An 18,504-nucleotide genomic window follows, 5' to 3' on the forward strand; every position below is an offset into this window, starting at 1 on the left:
TAGGAAAGTCATTTCAAGACTACAAATATCACATCGATAACTTTATCTTCTCTACCATGCCTAGAACATCAGCCTTTGGAACTAAATATACACTAGGTTAGTTAAAACTTTCTTTACCTAATTGAATGGATTCTACTATTGTGATAAAGACCCAAAAACCAAAAACTAGTGTTTATAGTCTATCAAAACCATTCACATACATTGGCCTCCAAATAGGAATGGTAATGCTTGACTTAAACCAAAAAGTTTTTGATATAAACTGCTCATAGTTTTAAGTCCTTGTGCATCCAGAGAGATTTGATCAAGGTTGCAAAAAATAACTTATATTGTAATGGTATCCATTTGTAAACATTGAACTCTAAAATTTGTCTTTGACAAAGATTCACTTTTCTGTAGTCAATGATGAATCCAAACAAGAAACACAATCCACGTCTTTCTTCAGCCATACATTATTCTTTTTGCAGTCTTGTATTTTTTTTTTCTTTCTGTTATGCATTCTTTTGTCTTTTTGTCTCTTTGTTTTCATCTTCCCAAACACTTATTAGTTCGTAGGCATTGGGTTATTTTCCCTCTTACTGCACCCTTCTTATCTATTTTCTTCCTCCTTACATCTCCTTGTCTTTACCCACAACCCACTTCTCTTTCTTGTTCGCAACAGCTTCCCTAATTTCCAATGCACTTCCCTCTTTTATTAAAATTGAATGCAACTCCCTCTTTTTAAAAACAATCTTCCATTCAACTTCCCTAAGGAGGTTCAACTTCTACTTGATGTGTATTGTCATGTTCAAAATTGAAGTTGAATGGTCTTTCTAAAGAGATTCAACTTATACTTGATGCATATTGTCATACTTAGAATTGGAGTTGAATGGGCTTCTTGAAATGCAATGATTTACAATTGATTTAATAAATTAGCTACTTTTAACGGCTTTCATTCTTCGCATAAGTGGTGATGACAAATGGTTTACATGCCTGCCTTTGCTTCAACATTAGGTGTACATGTGTACCAGATCAAATGTAGTTAAAATCTCTCTGTTGTTGTATGTACATACCCATTTTCAAAGCCTCAAGTCAACACATGTAGAGAAACATACCTGTAAAGGTTTTTAAATTAGAATTCAACTTTTTTTAAAATTATCAAAAGCTTGTAATCAACATTTGAAACCATGCTTTGTCTAGTCTACAATTAAAAAAGTTTAAGTCCCATCTAATTTGTTCAAACATTTGTGTGATGAGCGAGCAACCTTGAGTGTGAGATTCGAATATGCCACACCTAGCACTGTCTATCCACATGCAGGTCTAGCTCACCACCAATGTTCTTACTCATTGAATTAATTTGTTTTGCTCCCTTTTTGTAGGCCATATCTGCAAAACCTTAAACTTCTAATTTTTCTTATTTTAAAAGGTGTTAGCTCAATGGATGAGCACCTGCATTAAAAGCAGGGGATGGTGGTTCAAATCCAATATGCCTTAACATGAATGAATGAATTATATTTTAGTTTATATTAAATAATATGATTTTTTAAATTTATTAGTTTATACCGTCTTCTGTATAATCATCTTAAGAAAGACAATAAGTGAGATTAAAGACAATAGTTTCTATAAAGACAAAATTAAGATCGTCTCTAAGAGACAATAATAGTGTTGAAATTTATTGTCTTTATAAGAGAATAATTTATGACAATAGTTTGAGACACTCACTTAAAGACAATATGTAAGACAATACACAACTTTATTTTTGTCTCAAATTACGACAATTCACTTAAAAATCCTCTAATAATGTCTTAAAACCCCCTTTCATGTTGTAATGACATTTTTCCAAGAATTATGTTTTTGTAGAGTGCTATACCAGAAATAACAAGCAATGACTATAATTTAATCTACTTCTAATTTGTTTTTACATTGATAAAAGTTGCTTTGACGTTCGGTAGTCAAATCAAGGCCATAAAATTATAGTAACTACAATGGCTGTAAAATTTGTTTGATAATATAAATTAAAAGATTTAAACTAAGTTGCATGTTTATGAAATTCATTTGCTATACAAGAATTTTAAATGGAGAATATGATTTAAAATTACATACCTTGAATAAGTGGTATTTGTCTCAAATTACGACAATTCAAATAATTATGTTGTAATGACATTTTTCCAAGAATTATGTTTTTGTAGAGTGCTATACCAGAAATAACAAGCATGACTATAATTTAATCTACTTCTAATTTGTTTTTACATTGATAAAAGTTGCTTTGACGTTCGGTAGTCAAATCAAGGCCATAAAATTATAGTAACTACAATGGCTGTAAAATTTGTTTGATAATATAAATTAAAAGATTTAAACTAAGTTGCATGTTTATGAAATTCATTTGCTATACAAGAATTTTAAATGGAGAATATGATTTAAAATTACATACCTTGAATTGCCTAGGAAAAAACTTGAACAGTGCCCTTGTGAACCAAATTGAAATCATGGTAAAAAAAAAAAAAGAAATCCAAACATGTGGTGCAGCGCACGGGACACAGAAGCGATTAGATGGTTTAATGATAGGATCGTGGGTTCCGGGAGTAGGCGGATAAAAAACTTAACGGTCACCGCGGGAGTAGTTGGATTTCACGGTGTCCTTTCACCGTTACAGAGTAACTTGGAATATTACGGAGCAGATGGGGGACGGAGGTGTGGAGTGGACCCCACAGTACGATACTAAGCAGTCAACGCTTAGTGTTCGACGTTTAAGCCGCCCGTTGCTCTCTTGACTTACCAAATCCGCGTTTATGTGTTTGGTGGATTGGACAGTTTATGGTAGCCGCGAGGCTATGATCGTATTAACAACGTACAGAAAGAAAGAAAAAATGCATTAGAAGATGTGTCCCTTGTTTACCTGCTAATTCCCCGTATTTCGGTGTAAATATGGACGATTGATCTGAGAAGTCTACTGACGCTTGAAAATGAGCAGTGATATGTCAGCTTTGACGTGTAGAGAGCATTCACACGCGTCAGGCAATGTGTGAGTGATTACTTCAAGGAAACGTGATCAATGACAAGTAAACACAGTATTCTGGTCAACAAGGGGAAAGAAACCAGGTGGTAGTTTCCCACCACTTCTCTTGCAGTTTCACTTCTCTGCCCTCTCTGATCTTGCTATCGCTCTTATATATTTAATGTATGGTAGAGTTCATTGTACGCGGGAGACTATCATCGGGACTGTTTATTTGGGGGAAGGAGAACTTGAGGAAAATATATATAACTTAATCCTGATTGTCCTCAGAAAACGGGAAAATGGAAAAGAAATAAGACTTCTCATACGCAATGGCAGAGCTCAGCGGGTTTGCTCAGTAAGCCCAACCAAATTAAAGAGAGAGTGGCTCAATATTTAATTAGGATCTGAGGATTACACTGTACGTATTGCAAGCACTTTTTGGAAAGTAAGGAAATCAATGGAAGTTTTTAGTTGCAGTACACACTTTGCCGTCGTGGGCCGCCTTTCCCTCTTCTTCCTTCTCTTGCGGTGCACACCTTTTGCTGATGCTCTACCAGGTACTCTATTTCTTATGGCGTTTAATGTTTAATATTTCTTTCAACTGTCGTTACTTTTCTTGGGACGTGAAGTTCAAGAGTCATGAATCTTCTGAGGCTGTATTTTATCAGATGTAAAATTAAAAAATGATTCCCCGCGGAAATGTAGGCACACCATAAATACTGTATGTCCTATTTTTTTATGTTTTTATTACATTTGTCTGCTTGATTTAAAATTACAACTTTGGTTTCTTCGGACTGGGGTTCAACGAATTAAATGCGTCTGCAGTGGCGGGGTTTTTGAGTCTTTATTGTGGTCATGAAGGGAATTACACTAGTCCTACCACCAACATTTCATGGGTTCCTGACGACGATTTCATACACAACCTCGGCGAGAAAGCGATCGATAAATACAACAATAGCTTACGAGTGTTTCCCAAGCCTCTTAATAAGTCTTGCTATGAATTGCCCATCACCCCAAAGGTACCCCACCTTGTGAGACTATGGTTTCTTCAGCCTAATTCCACTGGATCTCGAGGCTTCAATTACTCAGTGGAGACCCTAGATATGCTCTACATGGAAAAAGTGGTATTTGACGATAATTACACAGTGAGCAGCGAGAACATTTTGGTGAGTAAAGATAGTTGGGTGCACATTTGCTTGATCCGAACCTCGGAATGCGATGATCCATCCATCTACAGCATCGCGTTGAGGCGTCTGAAGAAAGGCATGTACGAATGGGCTAAACCGGGAACTATTTTGCACAAAGAAGAGAGATGTGACGTGGGGGGCGAAGATTGGATCAGGTTAGGGGTTGGCTAATCTCCACAAAAGCCTAAATTTTTTTTTTTTCCAATTCTTTAAAATACAGTGATTTTTTTATAGATCAGAAAGAACAGATTCTAATATTTAATTTATATTTAATTTTACTTTTTTTATATAAAATTTAGTCAACCATACATTTTTGTAGACAGGATAACTCACTCTGGTTTTGCTTAAATGTACTTCATCTTAACAATCCGTAATTTATACTTATAATTAATTGGTCAGGTACCCGGATGACCCATTCGACCGCGTGTGGGATAATTGTGACTCCTTAGTTTCAGGAACAAAGACCGTGAATATTTCTAATTCAGTTTCAACAAACAAAACCAGAAACTTACCTCCATCTGAGGTAATGCAAACGGCCGTCGTCAGCACGACAAGCGACATGTATTTCTACCTCGGACGGTCCACGTCCGAGAAGGCCTTGGCGCTACTCTATTTTGCACAGCTTAATTCCCCCGGGAAAACATCATTCTCCGTTGGGATAAATAACGTCATTCGAGCCAAGCAAATTGATCTGGTTGGAAATTTCACAGCCACGGAGCTGCCCTTCGAATACAATGGAACAAGAGACGCAACAGTAAATTTACAGTCCAATATCCGTGGTGTTAGTCCTATAATTAACGCCTACGAGATCTACAGTCTCTTTAAAACCCACCTTCCCACCTTTTCCGATGACAGTTAGACTCCAATTCCTTTCCTTCTATCATTTCGTTTTAATTTACACTTACGACTTTTAAAATATTAGACTGTACCTCTTACTAGACTTTCTTTATACCGGCGATGTTGCAGTTAAAGCTCTTACAAAGTTGAAGGAGGCGTTTTCTCTGAAGAAATGGACTTCGGATCCTTGCTTTGCTGTTGCGTGGGAGGGAATCATATGTAAAAATGTGTCCAACAATATAAGGATTTCGCAAATGTAAGTTTCTTATCCTATAATTTGTAGTTTCCATTCATATCTAAGATTTCAAGGAATTATGATTTCTGCTTTATTATTATTATTATTATAATACTGTGTGCTCATATTGCCTACAGAGACTTGTCGGGAATGCAGCTGCAAGGATCCATACCTCCAGGCTTTGGACAGTTAACGGAACTCGTTGTTATGTAATTTTTTTATTTTTTTATTTTTAAAGTTCTACGCCAATTTTATTAATTTAGGGAAAGAAAAGTATACAATTATTAAAACTAAAGAAAAAGGCGTGTCAGTGGAAGATGGCTGAGGAACATTAAAATCTGTCAGTCAACCATCTCCAAAATATCTGTATTAGGTGAGTGGCTGTGAATATCACATATTAACCCACGGTTGTATATTAACCCATGGTTGTATAGGGTGATTCCACGACTAAAATTCTATTGTGCTATTTTATTATTTAGAGCCCTTATATTTTAGCAAGTAGTGGATAAGGGGTGGGGTTAGAAATTGCTCTGCCAGCTTAGCATTTATTTTTGTCACTTGTCAAAATATTTAGTTATTATTTTCATGAGAGACCACATTCTTTCAATTTTAGAGCTTAACACATTTCATGAGACTCTTAGCTTTAAAATATTCCTAAAAAGTAGAAAGCCACTCCCCTCGAAGCCCCCTTTTATGGGACCCACACAAGACTTGATTTCTAAGTTAATAAGTGTTAAATAGTCTAAATTGACTAAATTTTTGAAAATTTAAATGATTCTTTAGTGTAATATTTAAGAATAGTTGTGCATGTATAAGAAAGGGACACATAGTAGCTAACACTCCCTCTTAGATTGTAATAGACATGAAAAATTTAAAAGAATTGATCAAAGTGAATAATCAACGTAGTGTATAATTTTACAAATAGGAACAAATATATTTATGTATCTATTAATTTTTTTAATTATATTTTCAATTTTAAAAATAATTGAACATTAATTCTTTTAGTTGCCCTTAGCTGATGCAAAGCTTTAGGTTTTTATTGTATAGATCCAATTAGTTATTATTTGATCCACGTGACTATTAGGTGGTTGTGCACATATCTAATATATTAGTCTCATTCAACTAGTACTCTAATTTGACACAAAGTTTAAGCCCAAGCTCCTCACAATGGGCTGGGTTGTCGAAATACACGAGACACAAAAACAACAACAAACAATTAAATCAATGCATTTTAAAATATACATTTTCATTATAAGAGTTTAATTTTCATATTCAAAGTTAGTTCTATACATTATTTTTTAATGTTTTGAGAATCTAGTTAAAATTTACAAGGTTTATTTATTTTCATTATAAGAGTTTGATTTTCATATTCAAAGTTAGTTCTATACATTATTTTTTAATGTTTTGAGAATCTAGTTAAAATTTACAAGGTTTATTTATTTTGCTAACAATTTTCTTTGACATGTGTTTTATTTCTATAATTATAAATTCTTTTGATGGATAGATTTTGTTGGCTAGATCTCTATTGCGAACAATTTTAATCATGTATCTAATAAAATTTATTTATTTTAAGATCATTGGATTGATGCACCTCTACCATATTAAACTTTTTAGATTTTTTTAAACAATTTTTATTTATAAAAACTAATGGCCTATTGATTGTGAGATCTTCTATGGTCTAACCTTGTGAATATGTTTGTCAGATTTTTCCTTAAAAATTACTAGTGTGACATTCATATACTTATATTTTCATACTTATTCATTTCAGGTCACTCAAAGACAACCATTTCAATGAATCATTGCCTAATTTGAGCAATCTCTCCAAATTAGAGACATTGTGAGTGGATATTTAATATTTAATCAATACGAATTTTAAATTTTGTTTTCTCTCCATACTTACTCTATCTTTATAAATATTTCAACTTCATGATATATCTAGTGAATATTTTAGTGCCACAAATTTAATGCTCAAGATGTACTCACCTCATTCATTAAAAAACTTATGTAACTAGAAACACTACAATGAAATTGAATTCTTCAAGTGATCAATATAGCTTTATCTTAGAGATTTATTTCTTATATGAGACACCACTCATTGAGATTTTTATTAAGTATGATGTATAAAATAGAAAAAGATATTTAGAAGTTGAAATAAATTTATAATTATGAAGATGGATAAATATGCAGATGTCTTCAAAATAATTCTTTGTCTGGTAGAATCCCAGATTGGCTATTTCGACTTCCTCAACTCAAACAGTTGTAAGTTTCTATAATATGTTTATTACAATTTGCTACATTTATGTTAGAAAAAGAAGAAGAATAGTTAATATCCTTAGTTTATTGTAACTCAATCAGAATTAAACTTATTAGAACTTTTTTGGGTAGTTTATTTATGGTATTGTATTTATTACAAATATCCACTTTCAATTATTAGATCTTCCATAAATTAACCTTATAAACACATGCTCATCATATCATTCTTTAGAAAATATCTTTGCATAACATTAATATACTTTTATTTGCATCTCATTGTTATTGGATCACTTGGAAACAACCATTTTATTATTTTCCTTAAAGACACATTCCCTCTATTCTAACTTGGAGAGAGTAAATCTTCTCATAGGTTTCCAATAGGTATGTGTTTATGGAGGATGCCCTTCTATTGATGAATTGACACAATGGATAAAATAGGTTTGGGATATGATTTTCTCCTTCCCATTGTTTGAGAAACAAAAAAAAGTTCTATATTGGTTCAATTAATAATTATAGAAATGTAGAATACTATATCTCGAACAAGGGCTCTTAGTTTTATGAAAAATAAGGTGTCCTAGTTTCTCCTTCGACCCATATTTTGAACATGTTAATGCATCTTTGAGAAGGGCTCTAGTTTGGATTAACATGTGTATACATCTCAATTCAGTCATGAAGATCTTAGTTTTATTTAGAAGTTCATTGAAACGTTGTGTGATTAAATTAGAATCAATGAATACTTTATTTCTTAAAATATACTTGTGCACATTCACCAATTTACATCTTCTTCAAATGGTCCAAAATTTTCTTAGTCTATATTGTACCTTTTTTTGTGGTAGGTAATTGGCCAAAACATGTATTATTTATAATCTATTTATTATTATTGCTAAAATTAATTATTATTATGTGTTAACATTGAGTAGATTCAAATCTAAGACATTCCTAATGAGAGGCTCACAATTTACCATTGCATTGTAGACTCTTGCTTCTATATTGTCCATTTGAATAAAAATTTATATTTTGAAAAAAAAAAAGTGTTGAAATTTATTTTATGATTTGTGCAATAAAATATTCTAATTTTTACCTCATGCCTTTGATACTTGGCAATGTAGAAAAAGATAAAAGTGAGGAATAACATTTAATGAAAAATATTGTTTGAAGGAGACCATGATCACAATAAGATTTGAGAACTTGAAAGTTAATGCATTGAATTTCTAAAAATTCTTACCATATTAGAAAATGGTCTTATAATTGATTACATTTTTATTAAAATGTAGGAAATGAAGTACTAATTTGTTTTCCTATATATTTTAAACCCCTTTTTTTCATAGAAGGATGACTCACCTTACTATTGAATTCTTATCAATCATCTTTTAGTATGTAAGGCCTCTGCAAGTTTGTTAGGAGAATTTTTTTATTGTTACTTATTGATTTATTAGTTTAATTCAATTTTCTAAAAAGGTGAGCTTTTCAACTTTAGATTGTATATAGTTTAAAATTTTGGACATGGAATCTAGTGGACTCCATTGTTTATGAATTGAAAAATTAATCAATATCTTATGATCTGTAAGTAAAATTTTAATGAAAGTAGAGATGAGGAAAGCTTTTTAAAAATAATTCTTCTCTAATTTTCACAAAATAAAATCCATTTGATTTTTTTGGAAAAGTTCTCATTAATTAAAATAACTTGACTTAATTAGGCAATACAAATTAGTTGGAACTTATAATCATTAGATAGATGTGATTCAATGAAAAATTAACATATTAGAATTTTTATTAACTTCTTTGAACATTTGCATTTGTTGTCATTATGCATTTTTTATTGTGAGAGTATAGTCATCAATAATTATCATAAGTTTCTTAACAAATTAATTGTGTAACATTTCTATACTTATAATTGCATTGGAATTCTTCTTAGGTTACTCAACAACAACTCCTTAAGTGGAATGTTACCCAATTTGACCGACCTCTACAAGATACAAATATTGTGAGTACATCAAACCTTTAGTTGATAAATCTTTTAATTGCATCGCTTTGATCTTCATAATTAACTTATTTTATAAGATTTGTAAAATATACATTGTAGACAAACACAATCATATCATGTACATAAAAAATATGCTCAAGATGTACCTAATTCATGAATGAACATGTGCCACATAATGACATGTACTTGCCGTTACAAGTATAGAATAATAATTAAATATTAACCAAAAAATTATATTTAAGAAAACTAGCTAAATCATTATAATTATCAATATATTTAATATTCATATAGACATAAAGTAGGATAGGAATCAACTATTTCGAAGAGAAAGTAGATCTAGTTAAAAATTAGAAAGTGTATAATTATTTATATGATAGAATTAGAATTGTTTATATTTATGTTTATAAACAATCTCTATGGAGGGAGCTCCGAAAAAAGGGGTCTAATAAGATCAAATAATTTCAACCAATTATCGTTGAGAAAAACCATTTTTAAGAATATATTTAATTGATAAAAAAATATGTAGACTTTAGATATATAGAAATGGCATAAAAATATTCGAATATAATTGGTTGATATATATATAACTAATTCATCAACCATTCAAAGTGAATGCAACAGTACAAGCTTACAACAAATACAATAATACATATAATTTTCAAAAACTACATTCTAATAGTTAAAGATGATCAAAACTGATTATCATAATTCTATCATAAAACATTATTTCTTATAAAGAGTTTTATTTATACATATATTTTTAAGATATTTAGAAATAAAATAAATTTATAATTAGAAAGTTTGTTGATTATGCAGACATCTTCAAAACAATCATTTATCTGGTAAAATTCCGGATTGGTTATCTAAACTCTCCGACCTCAAAGAATTGTATGTCACTCTCATCCTTCATTATACTTTGCCAAGAAAAATGATAATGACTAGTTAAGTTTAATTGTGTTGTTTGATTTGTAACAGAGATATATCCAACAATAATTTCAAGGGTGTCATTCCGGAACAGCTTCTCAACAACAAAAATTTGATATTCAAGTAATTCTGTATTTGTTTCATTGTGCTATATGTAAATTACGGATTCCATTTTCTTCTCTTTCATTTGATAGCAAAATTTGATTTATATCATGGCACAGTTTCAATGGCAACAAACACCTTTGCCGCTCAAAGAAAGAGTGTCATGCTCGTGTCACTTCGATTGCGCTTGGAGTAGCAGGAGCCATAATTGGAACAGCCGTTGTAGTGGGCAGCATTATCATCTATCGAATGAAATCGAAAAATCCTTGTACTCGGCCAAGCCCTCTTGGTACGTTTTCCACATCTACGATTCAATGCACCACAATGCCTTTTTTCTATGTAAAACATGAAATTGAAACTTAGATCAACGTTTCTAATATGTTAAAAACAAACAATATCCAGATTATCTGATGGTTAATGTAGCAAATTCATCGAAATCTCGCGCTTTTACTCTCGACGAAATGACAACGGCGACAGGAAATTTCACTGATAAAATTGGACAGGGGTCGTTTGGAAGTGTTTTCATGGGCAAATTACATGAAGGGAAGGAAATAGCAGTAAAAGTACTCTCTGTTATCAGCAAACATGGAATTGATCAATTCTCAAATGAGGTAATCATAAAAGTTTTCGGCCATTCTTAAACATCACACACTAAAGAGAGAATTAAGTTTGAAAAAATAAAGTCAATTTTAACTATTTAACACTTTTAGTATTAGAATGAAACTTAATGTGTAATATTTACACTGTCCCTAATTTTCATTATTCTTTATATGAGAATCTTAGTACTTATAACTTTATGAACAGGTTGATCTTCTGTCAAAAATTAATCATAAGAAGCTGGTGTCCTTTCTTGGGTATTGTATATGCAATGAATCCAGAGACCTCATGCTTGTTTACGAGTATATGTCTGCGGGGTCCCTCGGTGACAACCTTCACGGTAACTTCAAATATATTTTTTCATATTAACAAACGCTATATATTTAAGTGAGAGATAACCAAAACATACATTAAACTTGTGTTTGTAGATCCAAATGCACCGAAATATACCCAGCTGGATTGGAAAACCAGGCTTAAAATAGCTTTGGATGCTGCACAAGGTTTATTTTCAAAGGCGCAATTTCTGGTCTCATTATCACAAGTCCATTGTGTTCAAAATTTCACATGCAAATTTCTGTTTTTTGAATTAAAGTTTTGTGTTTTGCAGGTCTGGAATATCTGCACGTCGATTGTACCCCAAAAATAATTCACAGAGATATTAAGACGTCCAACATTCTTCTTGACAGTAATTTGAACGGAAAACTGGCCGACTTTGGTATTTCAAGGGTGACCGGCAAAGGAGAAACATCTCACATTGATACAGCTATAAAAGGAACTCCTGGATATCTAGATCCAATGTATTAATTTCTTTCAAGTATTATATTGTTCTTCTAGTTCTCAGTCATTTCAATTCAAAATTTCAATCTTAATGGTTTTCCAACGTGCAGGTATTATAGAACTCAGATGCTGACCGATAAGAGTGATGTGTATAGCTTTGGAGTCGTATTGTTGGAGCTTATAAGTGGTAGGAAACCGATAGACTTCAAAGTATCTGACGAGAATATATTATTGACTGAATGGGTAAGACATTCAACTAGTATTTTTCCCAATCAGAAAAATAAAGTCATGCTAATGGAATTTTTTTTTAAAGTAGTGGTTGTATGCTTGTTTGAACAGGTTGCATCATATGTGGGAGAAGATAAAGATGATGCTAAGATTGCAGAAATAGTAGACAAAAGGTTGGGCAAGCGTTATAATATGAAATCCATAGTTCATGTTGCCAATGTAGCGTGGAGATGCATTGCAAGCGAGCCATCCGGTAGACCAAGCATTAGTGAGGTTGAGACGCAGATAAGAGAAGCTGTGGCATTTGAGGAAGAGTATGATGAAGCTGTGGCATTCGAGGAAGATTGTGAAGAAGTTCCAGATGAACTCTCACTCACTTTCACTGCCAGTTTTTCCTCTCTCCCGTGATAGGTGTTGTGAAGAGTTTTATCAAATGTTGGGCCTGTTAGGAAAAGATCAATGGATGTACTTCTGTAATTTTGGAGTTTGAAATTCATAATTATAAATTTGACAAACGGCATAAATATCATATATTAAAGTTTGATTCTTAAATAAAAATGTTAAATAGTCAAAGTTGGTTAGTTTTTCTTAGCTTAATTTTCTTATTAGTATGTGATGTTTAAGAGTGGTCCAAATTTGATTCTTTCCAAATTTTGATCTCCACCTTGATATTTGCAATTATACTCTAAAACTACTTATGAGTTTATTTAGTATAGTATTTTCTTTGACCGAACATATAATTTTTATTTAAAAGATTAAAGGTGTTGAAAATGTGTTTGAGAGACTGACAAATGAAGATTTTTTAATACGACATGTCTATAGTTTAATGCTATAGTTTTTAATAAAAGAGAAGAAGATACCATGTAATAAATGGATCATGTATTGTCTAAATGATGGTGAACTTGTTAATGAATTGGAAATTGGAAAAATAATGCAAAAGGCTAATGACCTAGGATAGTATAGTTAAATCATCTAATATCAATCAATGTAGAAAGATTGATTTTGAAGAAGTAATGATGTTAATAAATAAATAACAGATGAAAAATATATATCAAATAATGAAATGATAATGTTTTTTATAATTTATAATTGATAATCTTTAGACTTTAGTACAGTACCTTATTTAAGAGTGATTAAAACCATAATTATAATAATGATTTTCATAATTTTGACTAGCTTTGGATAACTAGATTCACATCTTGTGTGTTTTAATATTTTTTTATGAATCATTATTGTCTTTATCTTAAATATTATGATAGCTAGATATGATGAATCAATTGGCACTATTTAATTTCCATGGAATAAAATATATTATAAAGATGTTACTTTAATAATATCATAATTGAAGAGTTTATAATATATTAGTATTTGGACCTTGAACTATTTGTTTATATTTTATAGTGTTGGTTACATTACACAATCACTTATTTTTAATTTCTTGTAATAATAAATGTGTATGACAAATGAGTTGTGTAGGTTGATTATTCATTTTGAACAAATTTGCTTTTTTCATGTTTTAATACTCAGACAATTCTATATTTAAAACCACTTAGAGATTCCTTATTAGACTTTCATGTTATTTGAATATGTTGTGTGTATGGATGACTTTTCTTTTTCATCGAGATTCTCTTATAGATACTATAAGTTCATTTATTTATTTAATTACACTTAGGCTTACAAAGCCAAATTAGTCAACATGCATAAATTTGGCATTTGTTGATGCAAGTCATTGTCCTATAAGATTTGTGTAGAGATGTGTTGATACCATTTTCACACATTATCCTAGGTTCATGGGAGACCACTCATCACCACTCATTGAGTGTTGGGTTTAACTCCTAGTTTGATCCAATCACTCTTCCAATTTGTACTTTCTTTTCTTATCAATGTAATATAGATTCTGGGTTTGATTGGTTATTCTACTTCTTATTATCTCTCATAGATCTTGCTAGATTTTTTGGATATCTATGGCTATATGTATCTATATGTGTGTTTTATGTCCATATATATATATATATATATATATATATATATGTATGTATATATATATATGTATGTATATATATATATGTATGTATATATATATATATGTATGTATATATATATATATATGTATGTATATATATATATGTATATATATATATATATGTATATATATATGTATATATATATATGTATATATATATATATGTATATATATATATATGTATATATATGTATATATATATATATATGTATGTATATATATATATGTATATATATGTATATATATATATGTATATATATGTATATATATATATGTATGTATATATATATATGTATGTATATATATATATATGTATGTATATATATGTGTATATATATATGTATATATATGTATGTATATATATATATATGTATGTATATATATATATATATATGTATGTATATATATGTGTATATATATATATGTATATATATATATGTATATATCTATATAGATATGTATACATATATATATATATATATATATATATAGATATATGTATAGATATATATATATATATACATATATATATACATATATATATATATATATATACATATATACATACATATACATACATATATATATACATATATACATACATATATATATACATATATACATATATACATACATATATATATATACATATATATACATATATACATACATATATCTATATATATACATATATATCTATATATATACATATATCTATACACACACACACACACACACACACACACACATATATATATATATATCTGTGTGTGTGTGTGTGTGTGTGTGTGTGTGTGTGTGTGTGTGTGTGTACCTTGGCACATTTCTGTTAAAGAACCCAAAGTTTTATCTAACATTATTTCCATCATGTCCCCTAACTTTGCCCATCTCAAAATCCTATACACAATATTTAAACCACTCTTACCTATTTACAATAGATTTCTTGGAAAGTCCCTTGCATATAACTAAATTTTTAGGACCACTTCATCAAACATGATGTTGCACCAACATGCTTTTCTATGGTGTCCAAAAATGGACCAAAAAAATGAATAAATGAATGAGATATTTAACTAATATCTATGATGTTGAAGTAGTCTATTAGATCTCTATATAGAACACCCAGAGTATAGCACTAAATCTTTGAAGAATTTTAGATTTCATCTTTAGATGTACCCTACAAAAGTGGATTTCAATGAAAAGATTTCTTTTCTTTTCTAACTATCTTTCTCAAATAAAGTACTTACATTATATCCTTCTAAAATACCCTCATAGATGAAACATATGTCATTATGTGTTGGGCACTCCATGCTAAAATGTCTCTTTTTCTCTACCTTTCCCATGGAAATATGTATATTCTTTGAATGGGGTAAATTATGCGTGTATGATATAAGAGGGGGAATATAGGACCTATCCTTAACTCAAATTCCCAAAAGGAAAGATCCAAATGGGTTAATCACAAAGAAGAGATCAATGCACAAACTAATCAAATGATGGAGAATATGAAGAAAGGAGGAAATACTATAATCTACTATAGGAAGTATGTACTTGAAATGTTGAATGAATAGAAGGAAAATACTAACCTCAAAGTAGGGAAAATTTGGAAAATGCTGATTTCTGATGCCTATGCACATTTTCAGGAAATTCTGCAATCTACTTTGGACTAGAAATGCTAAGACAGATAAAACCCAGAAAACTTTTGTCATTCTGAGGTCAGGTCAACTTGGACCCAGATAGCGGGGCCCAATCTTACCCCTTTATTTATGACCTTGACTTGCACTGCTTCGACGAAAATTATGTTCATGGATCTTAGAAGTTTGTCGAAAAGGGTATCCAGATATGAACTTCAATTTGCTAACCTATACTAGTACCTACAAGAAATAATGTTTTTTTTTTGGATGGGGGGTTTGCCTTGTTCGAACCTTAGTTTGGAATCAACCTTGAAATGTAATTGAAATTGCAATATATATAAACAAAGTAAATGGAACTATTCACCTTGCTTATCTTGAAATCCTTATGGAGGATTCAAATCCTTGAATCCACAAGTAGGGATGTTCCAAATGAATGTAGGATGTCTCAAATCAATCGCATTAGATCTTCAACACCAATCTTGAATGGATCTTAGCATAGGAAGAGGCTTGGATGAATGAGAATGGAGAAATATTCATAAAGAGGGCTCCATAGAGATTGAATCCTTCAATGGCTAACAATGGATCTCCTTGAAGAATTGGATCTTGAATGCTTGAATGCTCGAATGATTTCTTTCTCCTTCTTTCTTTCTTGCACTAGTTTGATTATGGAAATTATGAATTGTCCAATATATCTTATGGAGAAAATGAGAGCAGGAGGCTTCCTTATATAGTGCTCTAGGGCACAAACTTCTTGAGAGGCCGACATAGGAGAATTAAATCCCAGTTAATCTTAACCCCTAGAAATGGAGCTAGATTAAATGCAATTTAAGAGTTTTCCATTCCAAAATCTGAAATAGTCAACCTAGAAGCAAGAAAATGAAACTTTTTGAAGCCCGATATCCCGAAACCTCTGTAACTTGAAATTTGGACCTAGGGTCAAGGTAGAGGTCAACTCTGCCCCACGTCAAAGTTGATTTTGTCCTTGACCTAGGTCAGGGTCAAGGTCAACCTTGAACCATCAGGTCATCATTGACCTAGAAAGTCAAAGTCTTTAGTTTCTCAGAGAAAGTTGTCAAAAAGAGGCTGGAAACAGGGGGAGAGAAGCAAAACAAGAGGGAAACAACTATATCCATGCAAAGAGCTATTCAAGGCACTTGACATGACCCTAGACCACTTACTTAGAGGGCTAAATGTTCTTATCATGGAAGCTCTTCCATTTTAAGACGATACATTAAGCCCCCGTGACTTTAGCAAGAGTATGTATTCAAATGGATTCAATGCAAACTCTTGGTAAAGGAGATCATTGTAATGCCCCGCCAAGGGATCCAAAAGAATTAACCTAAAGTTTCACTAAGTTTGCTAAACATTTTTTTTTTTTAAAGTAAGAAAGTATAACATACACATCAGACACATAGTAGCGAAAGCAATAACATGTAATCATCAACAAACATACATCACAATTTACATTCCTTAAGGATCCCAAGACGTTGAGTCACATTTAAATTTAATTAGTTCTAAGTATAACAACTACCACATACATATGAATGAATAATCAGAAAGTCCAATGTCCATAATATACATTTGTTCCGAATGCCTCTTGGCAAATTAATTCGGAATGCTCAATCATCCTCTGTACATGTCACAGGGTATGAAAGACTTAAAAGAATATACATAAGTAAAAATAGATATACATCATCCTTTTCGGGTCCATGATACACGTGCAATAAAATAAATGAAACCATTTACCATACTTGATACATCCATCCATCATAAAAGATATAAACATCCAACATGAAATACAACTATCCATCCATCATAAAACACAACTAATCTAAGTGTGTGGTTCCTCCCAACCATTAATAACATCATTAGACCATCATGGGCCCTAGCCATCCCCCACACATAGCATCCCAAGTCACCGATAAGATCATTGGTACTATAGTAATAGGGATATCACACCTAAAACATGCTACAACATATGCATAAAGATATCTAACATACTAGAATAAAGCATAAGATGATCCTCCAAAGTAGAACACATCACCTAAACATTATGAACAAGCATCCCAAGAAGCTCCAACCATGGTAGCACCAGATGGATCTCAAATGGTAAGAGTGAAAAGCACTACCACCCGACCGCGTGGAACCTAAATGGTCCACTCCCACCGCGCTGAGGAGATAGTCTCAAGTCCCAAACAAGGTATCAATACACAAAACACAAGTACTCTCTAAGTTTGGGAAATCCTAAAAGTACACTAACTCAAAGATTCCAACATAGATAGAAATCTAGACCCAGAGGCACCACAAAGACACGTAGGAAACCTGCTATGCAAGCGGGAAAGTGTCATCGCAAAAGTCACGTAGAAGTTACCCGAGAAATCCCTTAGGAATCCCGGGTCCCTAGTGATCCCTGCGGCCACTAGTATCCTCTCATATTGACGAGGCATACTACAGAATGCAAGGTCGTAACCAAGCGTTCTCTCTACCCCATCCTAGCCTATACTAGCACTCAAGGTATGGGAGAGAACATACAGTTATCTTATTAAGTTCATTTAAGTCAGTATTTAGGTGAGATGTTTTCACTTGTTAAAACAACTTACAATGGGTTACTCCAGGCAGCCTCTTAGGGCCCCGATCCCCATTGCAAGCCACTTCCCGACACTACACATAGATAACCTACCCTAGGCTCATGAAATCAAAGAATCATAATAAAATCACCTCAGTCCTATACAAGCAACTGAAAAACATCATAAATATA

General features: G+C 31.6%; 1 protein-coding gene across 1 annotated transcript; it reads left to right on the top strand.

Annotated features, from left to right (window-relative positions):
* The first annotated feature begins 2,799 nt into the window (after positions 1–2,799).
* LOC149577072 (putative LRR receptor-like serine/threonine-protein kinase At5g48740) lies at positions 2,800–12,668 on the top strand. The gene is made up of 17 exons (XM_089821936.1): positions 2,800–3,528; positions 3,797–4,313; positions 4,558–5,012; positions 5,125–5,251; positions 5,368–5,439; positions 6,999–7,067; positions 7,418–7,489; positions 9,399–9,467; positions 10,284–10,355; positions 10,443–10,514; positions 10,613–10,782; positions 10,896–11,104; positions 11,298–11,430; positions 11,519–11,590; positions 11,698–11,887; positions 11,978–12,110; positions 12,207–12,668. The coding sequence occupies exons 1-17, from the start codon at positions 3,429–3,431 to the stop codon at positions 12,501–12,503; spliced, it is 2,829 nt and encodes a 942-aa protein (XP_089678062.1). The 5' UTR covers positions 2,800–3,428; the 3' UTR covers positions 12,504–12,668.
* Positions 12,669–18,504: the final 5,836 nt, after the last annotated feature.

The sequence above is a fragment of the Cupressus sempervirens genome, chromosome 1, assembly GCF_028749045.1.
Source record: "Cupressus sempervirens isolate cs-2001-9-10 chromosome 1, ASM2874904v1, whole genome shotgun sequence".
Taxonomy (NCBI): domain Eukaryota; kingdom Viridiplantae; phylum Streptophyta; class Pinopsida; order Cupressales; family Cupressaceae; genus Cupressus; species Cupressus sempervirens.

Excerpts from the sequence above, each read along its gene's own strand:
- LOC149577072 (XM_089821936.1), top strand. The coding sequence starts at position 3,429 with ATGGAAGTTTTTAGTTGCAGTACACACTTTGCCGTCGTGGGCCGCCTT. Across the intron at positions 5,440-6,998 it reads TTAACGGAACTCGTTGTTAT|GTCACTCAAAGACAACCATT; the intron begins GTAATTTTTTTA and ends TATTCATTTCAG. Across the intron at positions 11,888-11,977 it reads CCTGGATATCTAGATCCAAT|GTATTATAGAACTCAGATGC; the intron begins GTATTAATTTCT and ends TCCAACGTGCAG.